The 12791-nt window shown below is 50.4% G+C and overlaps 1 protein-coding gene across 6 annotated transcripts in view; it reads left to right on the top strand.

Annotated features, from left to right (window-relative positions):
- Positions 1-12791, top strand: part of Slc37a1 (solute carrier family 37 member 1) — a 58007-nt gene that overhangs the window by 27676 nt on the left and 17540 nt on the right. For all 6 annotated transcript variants that reach the window (XM_031347555.1, XM_031347554.1, XM_031347557.1 and 3 more), the window contains 4 exons: positions 2959-2996; positions 5731-5811; positions 9988-10113; positions 12001-12091. In XM_031347555.1, coding sequence (XP_031203415.1) covers positions 2959-2996; positions 5731-5811; positions 9988-10113; positions 12001-12091 — 336 coding nt within the window. The remainder of the gene's footprint in view (positions 1-2958; positions 2997-5730; positions 5812-9987; positions 10114-12000; positions 12092-12791) is intronic.

Below are 12791 nucleotides of genomic sequence, written 5' to 3'. Positions count from 1 at the left end.
CCAGCCTCTATCCTCATCTCCCTTTATTCTGTACACACTGGCCTTGCTTCAAAGCCTCAGCTTCCACACTGTCCAGAGCTGCCACTGCCTCACCCAAGAGAAGAACATCTTTCAGTGAGCTCAGTCCCTCGCTTCCTTTTTTTTTTTGCCCGCTGCTCAAACCGACCTCTTAGTTCTTCAGGGACCTCCATCTTGCCAAGCTAGGGGGATGTGGCTCTCTCTCAGCCAGCTTCTCTGGGTAGCGAAAATAAAAAATGAACATTCAGACCTAGGCTTAGGGAGGCCTTTGAGTGATGTGAGCCGTGGCTTAACCCCATTTCCTGGTGTCCTCCGAGGCTCAGGAAATGGCATGCCGGCTGGCAGGCAAGGGCACTGTGGGATAGGCAGGGCCTTGTGGCTTCTGTACTCAGGCAACCGGTTAACTAACTGGTATGTCACTGGAGTTCTCGGAAAGGCCACTGTGCCAGCTGTCTTCCGGGACCTTGTCCCTTTCCCCTCCCCCAGGTATTGATCTGATATCACACACCTGGAGAGCAACAGTGCCTTCTCGCTAAGGCTCCAGGCCCTGTGTCACCCCGTCCCACTTCTTGAGTCCCCAGGGAAGGTGTTCTCAACTTTTAACTGACGGAGGAGCCGATTCTGGGTGTGAGAGGAAGAACGGAGGGTGTGGTGGTGACTGGATAAGTTAGATGACGTCATTCAGCCCAGGTCATCCCGGGCAGGATGTTATCCCCACTCGGGGCAGGATTATCCAGAACAGAGAGTCTCTATTCTCACCTTTTCAGTACGGACCCAGTGCCTCCTCCCTGTGAGCCGCAACCCCGTCCTTTGGCTGTTCTTCCTCATTGGTCCTAGAGCAGACAATTTCCGCTCCTTAGGTCCACACAGCCTTCCAGCCAGCTGACTTAGGTCTAGGAGCCCCAGACCTGGTGTTGCTCGTTTCTCTGACCAGAGCCGCTATGGTCAGGACCATTACTCCAGCTAGCCTGTGCCTCCCGACTACAGGGTCCTTCTTGGCTCTGTTTAGGAATGTGGTTGCTGGTGATGGCGGGGTATTCTAGTGCCAGGGCAGAGAGACAAAACTGGAACCCGAACCTGGTCTCAGGATTGATCTCTGTGTTGTGCTTATGCCTCCTTCCCAGCTCCTGGGCTTTCTTATTAGATATATGAGCCTTTGGTGGTCGCCAAGTGTGGGGGAAGATCAACTGTCTAAAGCTCACTGTTCCATTCACTTCCGGGTCCTCTTGCTCCTCCTTCCACACTTTGCTTTCCTGATGTGGGGGAATGTCCCCGAAGAACCCCGTTCCCACCAGCTGCTTTGCCTCATCAACCACTTCCCACATCTTATTCCTGCTTCGCTTCTGCCTCTCTCAGGCACCTCGCTGATATGGCTTGTCCTCCGTAGGTGACCCAGTCCACAGATCTGGACATGGTGCCCTGGTGGGTCCCTCCTTCTTCCCTGAGCTCTGCAAGACTCTGTCCAGGGCCTGGTGTTCAGCTGTGTGCTCCTTCAGTCTGGACCTTGCTGTGGCAGGACAGCTCCCCCCCAGCCTCTGTCCCGTCCCTCCCATGCCGGAGGTCATCTGTCTTAGTCAGGGTTTCTATTCCTGCACAAACATCATGACCATGAAGCAAGTTGGGGAGGAAAGGGTTTATTCCGCTTACTTCCATATTGCTGTTGATCACCAAGGAAGTCAGGACTGGAACTCAAGCAGGTCAGGAAGCAGGAGCTGATGCAGAGGCCATGGAGTGATGTTCCTTACTGGCTTGCTTCTCCTGGCTTGCTCAGCCTGCTCTCTTATAGAACCCAAGACTTCCAGCCCAGGGATGGCACCACCCACAAGGGGCCCTATCCCCTTGATCACTAATTGACAAAATGCCCCACAGCTGGATCTCATGGAGGCACTTCCCCAAATGAAGCTCCCTTCTCTGTGATAACTCCAGACTGTGTCAAGTTGGCACACAAAACCAGCCGGTACACCATCCATCTCTTATGTAAAGATCTGAGCTTGGCCTTGCTCCCCGCCTTGAGGTTAAGACGTTCTTTCCACATGTTCCTTCATCTGTCATACCTGGGACATTTTCATGGGTGGCAGGCAGGGACTGTCCCAGGTGGAATGCTGGCTGCCTCCCTGATACCGTGCCAGGCCCCGGGGCTCTTCTCCCACATACGCCCAAGTTCTCAGGGTTCTAGGACAAGCTGCCGTTTGTTCGGACAGCTGAGTGACCACCCAAGGCCCAGGAGATCAACCAACCGATAAACATCAGGTGACAAAAGGGACAGAGGGTCTTTTCGTGACGTTACTTCTATGTGGCGACACCAGCTTTCTGTGTTTTTTTTTTTTTTTTCCTCCTGGAAGGGGTCCAATCTCCCCTCGCTCTTATTTCTAAGAAATCCATCATCCATTCCAAAGGCTGTCCTTTGTGTGCCTGGGTACCCTTTTCTGGGTGTCCTTTTCATGTTTTTGTGTCTGTCTAACCAAGGGTCCACCGGGTCCTTGACTCAAGCTGACTTAGCACACTATCAGGCTCCTAATGGATACCTACCTGAGGGCTGCCACGTGCCATCCGCAGTCAGTGGAGGAATGGGAGGGGAGGTGGGCTGGACCCACCCCTCGCCGGCCCCTTGGCCTGAGCTGTCTTTCTTCCTTAAGTCTCTGTTTAGTTAGTAAAGCACCAGATGGCGTCTCGTTCTCTTCAAACAGACCTTATTACATGCATTCAAGGACATACAGCCAATAAAAGCCGCAGTAATGAAACACACCTAGCCCCTCTCGAAGTTCCCTCCTCTGTTAACCGTCTTTGTGGGAAGAGGCCCTAGAACTCACTGAGCAGGAACACTGGGTGAAGAACGGGTCCGTTGCCAGCGACACCCCGAGGGCTGTTGAGGGCTCCAGTTCCGGTTCATTTGCTGTGGGCGACAATGCTCAGTTACCCATCTCCTGTTTGCTCTTTCAGACCCAAAGGACATCAAGTGCTCCTCCACCCTCCCCACGGTAAGAGCTTCTGTGTTTCCTGGTACCTCCCAGTACAGCCTGCTCCTCTTCGTAGCCCACACTGCCAGGCAAGGAAAGGTTAGCCACAGCCTCACGCATGACAAGAGTCTATCTCAGCCATTACCACCCACTGAGCCCCTCCTGCTTCTAAGTGCTCATCTCTACCTACAGAGGCTACCTGAAACACATCACCATACCCTGGCCTGACATCCCTCAGTGGCTCCCATAAAATCCCCTCTACCTGTTTTCCCTCTGCCTTGTCAAATATTAGGCTATCAAGCAGATCCTTGCTCTAGGGGTAGTGCCCAAATTGTACAGCAGGGGGCACCAGAGCCTCTTAGTGAGGCTTAACAACCCATGGGCTTCATGCGCGCGCGAGTGTGTGTGTGTGTGTGTGTGTGTGTGTGTGTGTGTGTGTGTAGCATTCTTACGCTTTATTAACCAAAACCAAAAACAAGCAAAGAAGACTACTATGTTCTGAAGACATAGCCGTGGCTGGTATCTGAAAGCCTTCTCAAAGCCTTTTCGGATGCGTAGATTTCAGAGCCCAAGATCACGGAGCTGGTGACGATTCCATTGTGATCTGAGGCTTCTGTGAGCCACACGGGGAGGGGAGAGGGTAGAGCTCTAGACAGAGTAGAACCTTGCCGACGAGGACACCTGTCCCTCTGGATCGCTGCGGCCACATCCTGCAGAAGCGAATTCTACAAGTGGCTTCTTCCACATTGCCAACTCCAGTCATAGAGGGGACCAGGCCAGGCACAAACTCCCATTTCTCCTGCTGGCATGTGTGTGAGGTAGGGCTGAGTCTGCCTGTTGCTATACATGATCTTGGCCAAAAGGCCAAAGCCCGTCTTTATTTTCTCCTTTTTTTTTTTTTAAGATTTTATTTATTTATTATATGCATACACTGTAACTGTCTTCAGACACACCAGAAGAGGGAGTCATATCTCTCATTTCAGATGGTTGTGAGCCATCATGTGGTTGCTGGGATTTGAACTCAGGACCTTCAGATGAGCAGTCGGTGCTCTTAACCACTGAACCATCTCTCCAGCCCCTATTTTCTCCTTTTCAAATCTCTGAGCAGGTCACCGGGGACTCACAGAGCTCAGCAGCTCCGAGGGCTCTGTGGCAAGCTGGGCAGGAACCATAAACAAAACAGTTGCTATTTCCACCCTCTTAATGTTTTCACAGTGGGGTTCAGCTTCAACATATGAAGTCGTGGGGGTACACAGCCGTGGCGTAGCAAGCTAAAGGGGGAAACCATGTCCATTAGGCCTCATCAGAATTCAAGACTTTAGTGTTTCCAGTGGGACCATCTGAATTGAGGCAGGCCCACAGAATGGGAGAAAATATTTACAAATTGTGTCTGAGAGGAGACTTGCATCTAGAATACTAACTCATTACTTAAATAGCCAAAGACACGCAGGATGGGCCAGAGCAGATATTTGTTCTAAAAAAGAGGCATGGGTGGACAGGAAGTACGTGTCTCGCCACTCCGTGCGAACAGGCATCAGGGGACTTGGTCAAACCCCCAGGGTGGCTGCCATGAGGGTTGGTGTGAATGCAGAGGGACCAGAACTCCCATCTCACTGGGGCTTATGGAAAGGGAGGCAGCCACGTGGAATGTACAGTTACATCTGACCCCACAGCACCCACTCCTGGAAACAAAACCAGAGAATCACGACCATGCAAGAACTTGGCCATACAGGTTAGCCACAGGGTGAGAGCATCCCAAACATGGGACAGAATAGACAGCTGCTAGCTGATAAGCAGATGCATTCGATGTGATACGTTCTGTGGTGAAATATTACTAGGCAACTGAAGAAATTAAGCTCCGTTGAAGCCATTTTGATGAGCTGAAGGAGCGAGTCATAGAAACCCACAGCATAAATACAGCTCCATGTGTATGAGTGCTCGACTACTGAGCTATAGCCCGGACCCCGTGCAAAGCATCCAGAAGGAGCAAAATTCATGCGAACAAGCAGACCGGGGGGTGGGGTAGCTGAGGGGATAGCACACAGTGACAGTGCTGTCTCTAAAGGTGAGGTGCATTCTGGGATTGGGGTCAGTGATGGATACAAGGCTCTGACCCATAGACCACTGAACAGCCAGCTTTAGATGAAGCGGCGCAATGTGAGTGTTTGGGATTTTCCCAGAAAGTCATGAAACAGCGGCATATTTCTGGTCGTTCGCCACATTTATTCCCCCTGAGAATTTTTTCTGTCATGAAAGAAGTGTTCATTTTTTTTTTTTTTTAAAGAAAATGTATTGGTGAGCTGGAGAGAGATGGCTTAGTGATTAAAAGCACCGACTGCTCTTCCAGAGGTCCTGAGTTCAAATCCCAGCAACCACGTGGTGGCTCACAACCATCCGATGCCCTCTTCTGGTGTGTCTGAAGACAGTGATGGTGTACTCACATATACAAAATACAATACGTATTTGTTTTTTTAGTGTGTAAGCATTTTCCTCCTCTGTGGATGTATACTCTGTGTGTGTGTGTGTGTGTGTGTGTGTGTGTGTGTGTGTGTGTGTGTCTGTGAGAGCTCATGGAGGCAGAGTACATCAGAGTCCCTGGAACTGGAGTTAAGATAGTGGTGAACCACTACATGGGTGCTGGAAATAGAACCCAGGACCTCTGGAAGAACAGCCAGTGCCTTTAACCATTGAGCCATCTCTCCAGCCCCAGTACAATCATTCTTACAGAACTCTAATCACATGCTTTGTCTTCTAGCATCCCAGAGTCTCGGAGAACGGCATAAACAGATTTAGACTGCAGAAGCAAACCACACACAGTGAAAAGAATGGACCTCTGGTGAGTGACGCACAGCTTCCACCAGCTGAGATGTCTTCAGAGGCTCAGAACCAGTCTCTAAACCCCGTGAGCCAACTGGCTGTCCCTGGGCCTCAGTCACGTCTCAGACATCCAGGGTCTTTAAGCTGTTGAATTTCCTTGTATTCCTAAAGTGTATTCAAATCAGCCTTGTTGACTTTCTCTGCACAGCCAGCTAAACTCCTATGTCTTCAAATCAACTCTGAAAATTATCCATCCATCCTAAAATTGTTCAGTAGCAGGAAGCGCTGCTTAGGGTTGTTAGGGGCTGAGAAGGCAAGGGCAGATGGGAAGTGAGCAGAGACCTCAGCCACCTGGCATGCCAGGTGCTGTTCCAGCTGGCCTCAGCAAGTGTCACGGCAGCACAGCTGTATGGCAGGTGGGTGTTGCAGGTGCAACCCAGGGCAAGAGGAGCCCATTGTGGGGTCGGGGTACAAAGTGATATCAAGAATCCATATCGAAGGCCCAAGAAAAGGTGGCAGATGTTATGAAAGGGCATCTTTCAGCTTTCTCCCACTTTCTAGATGAAGAAACAGAGGCACAAATGTGTTAGGTTCCTGATTTGTATGCCCGGAATGAGCCCGGACACCTTCTCCATGCCTGGCCCTTTTCCCTGTTCTTCTCTTATGAAACAAACTCTTCTGGCTTCAGTTTCCCAGACGATTCACTGAGTTCTTGAGCTGACCCCCTGGAGCATTGTAGACTCCATCTTAGTCATCCAAGTGAAAGCCGTTTTCTTTCATCTTGAAGTCGGGTTGCCTGAAGGATCCGTGCCCTAAGCATGCTATCATTTCTCTATTGCCCAGAGAAACTTACTTGCAGTGTCCGGCGGAGTGTGGGAAGAAAGACACACGTTATGCCATACAATCCTGGTCTTTATACTTTAAAGAGGTGGGGCAGGGGCTGTGGCCGGAGTCTTGGATGTGCCTGCAACCACACTGTGGGAAGCCTGCCCTTCTGAGGTCTGTGTTTCCCACCCTATAAGGCAAAGGCGAATGAGCTTACCATTCGGAGGCTCATGTGTGTCTCGGCAGCGTCTGAGCCTGGCCAGTCACAGATGCCAAGGGAGAAGATGCTCAGATCTGTCTGCCCTGTACCCTAGATGCTGCATGCACTGCACCCCAGGATAGCTGTGAATACAGCCTGATGCATGGTTTTTTTTTTTTTTTGAACATGGACTTTGTCGATGGCAGCGTAGTGTTTCAGTATCAAAAGGTTGGTCATGCCTGCAAGAATCTTGACTCCCTTGAGTTACATTTAAAAAAAAAAAAAAAAACACATCTTGACTAATGCTCACACCTCTGCGATGCTGCACCATGGTGACCGTGAAGGATGACATTTTGTTCCTTGTAGTGATTAATCCAAAAAGGCTCACTCTGGCTTTAGCGTATTGCTTGCGTGGGTAGATAGATTTCCTGCCTGCCTGCAGCCAGAGCAGTCGGAGTCTGCAGTTTTAAGCAGTCCCAGCAGGTGGCGCCGTAGGACACTTCAAACTCCCAGGCAGTCCCTGTGGGGAAAGTTCCCTGTTTTTCTCTGGTTGACCCGTCCTTATAAAGCTCTCTAGGTCCCAGACTGCTCCTTCCTTGGCAAGGTGGAAACTCTCTGCGCTTACATTGCCTTGTTTGTGACTTGATGCATCTTACGCCCTGGTCAGGCCCCTTTCTGTTTAAAAGTCAGGTCTCAGCTTGGTTCCCGGGAGTTATCCTGAAGCCCTAGAGCTGTTCAGAGATTCCTACAACTCCCTCAGCCCAGGCATGGGGTCCCCAGGCTCTCGGAGGAGCCAGTGTTAGGTATGATGGAGAAGCGGTGGCACGCCTCCCAAGCTGAACACCTAACTTGATCCATGAGAGCATCACCAGTTTGCAGTGTGAGCGGCAGCCCTTTTGCACCCCGGTGACCGTGATGAGTGGAACGCGTCCCTCCTTCACACCTGAACTTTTCCTCTTCCTTCTTAAGTATGAGAATGTCCTGGCCACTGAGCCCAGCCTGGGTGACGTGGGCATCTCGAGCTCGCACACAGTGCTGAGTATCTGCGTGTCAAACCTGTCCTCTGGGTTTCATCTTTTTTTTTTTTATCTAATATGTATGTGAGTGCCGTTTATTTAATCTGTGTGCGGACTGTGTGTGCAGTTCCCACAGGGGCCAGGAGGGGGCGCTGGATTCCTAGAGCTGAAGTCACAGGCATCTGTGAGGGCCCCCCCCCCCATGTGAGTGCTGGGAATTGAACCCTGGGTCCTCTGCTTTCAACTGCTGAACCATCTCTCCAACCCCATTATCTTTTTTTTTTTTTTTAATTCTACTGTGGCTTAAATTCACCCTGCCTGGATTACAGTAAAACAAAATACATCAATGGCTACAGCACGCCTGAAGCCCTTAGGAGCACTCCAGTTTAAGCCCCCTGGATTCACGGTTCATTCAGGGAAAGCTTCCTTGTCTCACCCTTGCTCTGACTTAAAACTCCATGCAGAGCTGAGATTTCTCCACTACGCTCCAGTAAGCCCAAATTCTCTCCCTCGGGAATGTCCCCGGGTATCGGAAGGCACACGTCTCAGAACTGGCTTATAAATTTTAAAATAATATTACTCCTGGCAGTCTTTATACACTGTGACCTCCCTGCAAGGCCCAGAGTCCTGTGACGAATTCCTCGCTAGCAAGTCCATGAAATGATATCGTTCTACCGTACAGTGACCACAGGCTGGGTTGGACTTCGGCTTCGCTCCTTCCAGAAAAGCACCCTAGACAGATGTGGATGAATATATAAACAGTCCCTTCAAGCAGGCTCAACTGTGTTGTCATCTGCAAGGTTCATGCCAGAGAACTGTGTGATTCTGTTCAAACAAACAAAAACCACACACACACACACAAACCTCCTAGTGTTTTAAGTTTTGTGTTGGATGTGTTCCTGAATTATCTTTGGCCACATGTCAGCCCTGAGCTACAGGCTAGACACACCAGATTAGACCATAATGAAAATTCAATCTGGGGCTGGGTAGATGGCTCAGCGGGTAAGAGCACCGACTGCTCTTCCGAAAGTCGTGAGTTCAAATCCCAGCAACCACATGGTGGCTCACAACCACCCATAATGAGATCTGACGCCCTTTTCTGGTGTATCTGAAGACAGCTACAACATACTCATTATAATAATAATAATAATAATAATAATAATAATAAATCTTAAAAAAAAAGAAAATTCAATCCTCTTATATCTAAGAGGATGCCTAGCATAGGCATTTTCTCCTGTTACCGGAATCTTCCAGGTTCAAGATACAATATCCACACAGGTATGCTTTAAAAAAAATAAAAATAAAAAAATAAATAAGTAAATAAAATCTGCATGTACACCTGTGTGCCAGAAGAGGGCATCAGATCCCATCATAGATGGTTGTGAGCCACCATATGGTTGCTGGGATTTGAACTCAGGACTTCTGGAAAAGCAGCCAGTGCTCTTAACCGCTGAGCCATCTCCCCAGCCCCACACAGAGTTGTGCTTTAACCAACCAATCTTTCTCCACAGGGATATGGAGTTCTTTTTTTTTTTTTTTTTTTTTTTTTTTTTTTTTTTTTTTTTTCTTTTTCTTGTCTTTTACTATTTCTGAACCAAAGAATTTTCTGAGCACATGGCACGTCGTAAGCCAGGTCGGTGCTAAGGACTGAGGGAGAAGCCAAGCGGGTTGTCACTGCTCTGCCTTAGGGTTTCTACTGCTGCAACGAAACATGACCAAGAAGCAAGGGTTTTCTCAGCTTACACTTCCACATTGCTGTTCATCACCAAAGGAAGTCAGGACTGGAGCTCAAACAGGTCAGGAAGCAGGAGCTGATGCAGAGGCCATGGAGAGATGTTCCTTACTGGCTTGCTTCTCCTGCCTTGCTCAGTCTGCTTTATTATAGAACCCAAGACTTCCAGCCCAGGGATGGCACCACCCACAGTGGGCCCTCCCACCCCAATGAGTACGAGATCTTATAGATGGTTTTGAAGTTTTGAGCCATCATGTGGTCGCTGGGAATTGAACTCAGGACCTCTGGACAGACAGACAGTGCTCTCAACCTCTGCACCATCTCTCCAGTACCAGGAAACCCACTGTCTTACTTGCTTAAAATTCCGGCCTCACTCAGCCAGATGCCCCTCGTGACATCTGTCCCTTTTGCTTGCGTGTCCAGGACCCAGAGCTTCAGTGCTTACTGCTCTCCGACGGGAAGAGCCCGCTCCACCCGAGCCACATCGTTGTCCTCCCTGGTGATGGCAGCATGGCCGCCATCAGCTTCACGGGAGCCCTGAGGATCCCGGTGAGTCCGCCTGCCAGGGAGAGAACACTGTGGTGGGGAAGGGGCTGGGCCTTGGTGAGCTTGAAAGAGAGATGTGTGGCTGTGGCATTTGTGGGCCAGGTCCTCCCATCCTAGTTGCTCTGGGGAGAATGGGGCTTCTTTTAAGATTTATTTATTTAATGCATATGAATACACTGTCGCTGTCTTCAGATGCACCAGAAGAGGGCATCAGATCTCATGACAGATGGTTGTGAGCCACCATGTGGTTGCTGGGAATTGAACCTCAGGACCTCTGGTAGAGCAGTCAATGCTCTTAACCACTGAGCCATCTCTCCAGCCTGCGTGATGCCTCCATTCTGTACTCTCTCTCTCTCTCTAACACGCTGAAATTACGTTTTTTCACCCAGAAATTTCACAGACAAATGAAATCTGACAATTGTTTTTCATTTGAAAAACAGAAAGCTCTGGGCTTACTCCCATGATACCTTCTGTCCCCCTTGGCTCTCCACCCTCCCACCCCCTTGCCTTCTGGCTCTGAGGGCGTAGCATGCTACCCCGGAGGGAGGCAACCTGTGCTCACTGCTCTGTGGCTCTACTGAGCCTGCTCCATTTCACAGCACAGTGAGGCTCTGAGTCCCCAATATGGCGTGTTCCCTCAGGGAGGGAGAGGCACGAAGGAGTACAGGCTACAGAGGAATAACCAGCCGTATGCTAAGGTCTTTAGCGGCAGGACCTGATTATCCTCTGGCATTTGGGGACTCCTGGCTCTCACAATGCCCTGAGGTAGCAATCTCAGTTTACAGTTGTGGGCACTGGGTTCCTGGACAGGCTTCATAGCCAACCGGTAGGAGATGGCAGTTTTCAATGAAAGTCATTTCTAAGGGCGCGTTCTTACTATTGGCTGGCAACCCTTCTGGGGGAACCTTACTGCTGTAGATGGCTGCCCTAGTTACTTCTGCTGGCATGGGTTGGGAAACAGATGAGCATGCAGGTATGAGTCACAAGGCAATGTGGACCGGACACGCTTTGGAGACCTGGCCCAGCCTTCTCTCTGCCCCTGTCCCTGCCTGTGCCCAGATGGTTGGCATTAGCGTCTACAGCCAGCTTCCCTGGGCTCCTCTCCTGCTGGGATGCCATCTGTTGATCTGAGGGTGAAGTGAGATGATTTTTATCCCAGTGCAGAGCATGCCAACCATCTCTGTAGTAGGTACCATCCTCATGATACAATAACAACCAGAAAACTCGGGGGGGGGGGGGGGGGGCGGTTCTGTGTGTGTGTGTGTGTGACACATACACGTGAGTATGCAGGTGCATACACCCGTGTACACGAATTCAGAGGCCTGAGAAATATGTCTAATGTCTTCACCTATCGCTCTCCACCTTATTACCTCGAAGCAGTGCCTCTGTCTGAACCGGAAGCTCGGCCATTTGGCTAGAAAGCTGACCGGCGAGCTCCTGGGATCTGCCCATCTCCATTCTGTGGTGCTGGAGTTACAGACGCACACAACTATGCCTGGCTGTTTATGTGGGTACTGGGCATTTAAACTCAGATCACATTTGTACAGCAAGTACTTTTACGTACCGAGCCTTCTTTCCAACCCAGTCGTAATGAGCATCAATCTGGAAAGGAATCACTAGCTATCATTTGGAATGGCTCTCTCATCAATATGGATTCTCATTGGCTCTTGTTGCAACATTGAGTTTCTGCCTTGCGGGCTATCAGGCCAGGCGAGTCTGCACTCTGAATCCCCTAGACCTTGCTTCCCACTCCTGTTCTCCCCTGAGCAAGGCTGAGCCTTATAGAAACACGGACGGGCATGTCTGCAGGGGAATAGCCCTTTGTCCTGGGTCACACCTTGAAACACACTGCTAATCCCACACCGGGTTGACAGTGCCTCTCTCTTCCAGGGCGTGATCGAATTCTCTCTGTGCTTGCTATTTGCCAAGCTGGTCAGCTACACATTCCTGTTCTGGCTCCCACTGTACATCACCAACGTAGGTGAGTGCTTGCTTGGAAGGGAGGTTCAGCTCTGGGCACTGCTGACTGCCCAGAACTCCCTTCCTCCTGCCGGGCCGAACACGGTGACTGGAGAGGGACAGCGTGGCTCAGCAGATGGGAAAGGACATGGAGGTGCACACAGTGTGTGGCTCTGGGCCTCATCTGGGACTTCCCCACCCCTCTGTGGTTCTCAGAGGCTGTCTGTGCTTAAATCTGGGCCATGTCAGGTTTTGGAACACAGCAGCCAGCAAGCAGGAACATGGCCACCGGGGGCTCAGATCTGACCTACAAAACTGTTTCTGGGGATGTGTTCTGATTTGTGGGAGAGCTGACAGTCTCTCTGGTTCCCAGAGTCTAAGGACGTCCGGAGCTGTGGCTTTTGATAGAATTTTCCAGAAAAATAGTGCTATATAGCTGTGCTTCCTTGGCATGTAAAGAGATAAGGGGCTCAGCCATTCTCAGGAACCAAGTAGAGCTGTTGCAAGTTCTGTACGCTTGGTGACGCCTTGGCCTCAGGAGCCAGTGAGTCAGGGGAAGGAAAGAAAGGAGCAAGGCTTTGTAGATGAAGCCTTGGGCTTGGGCATGGGCTCCGGAGACAGCATAGGAAAGAAAGCTTTGAGAATGAGAGACTGATTCCAAGGGGTGTCATTAAGGCCATATCAAGGGTGACCTGTCCCGCGCTATCTCCTGCCGGCAGGAA

This window comes from Mastomys coucha, unplaced genomic scaffold (assembly GCF_008632895.1).
Source record: "Mastomys coucha isolate ucsf_1 unplaced genomic scaffold, UCSF_Mcou_1 pScaffold3, whole genome shotgun sequence".
Lineage (NCBI taxonomy): Eukaryota > Metazoa > Chordata > Mammalia > Rodentia > Muridae > Mastomys > Mastomys coucha.
This window is presented reverse-complemented; position numbering and strand designations above follow the sequence as displayed.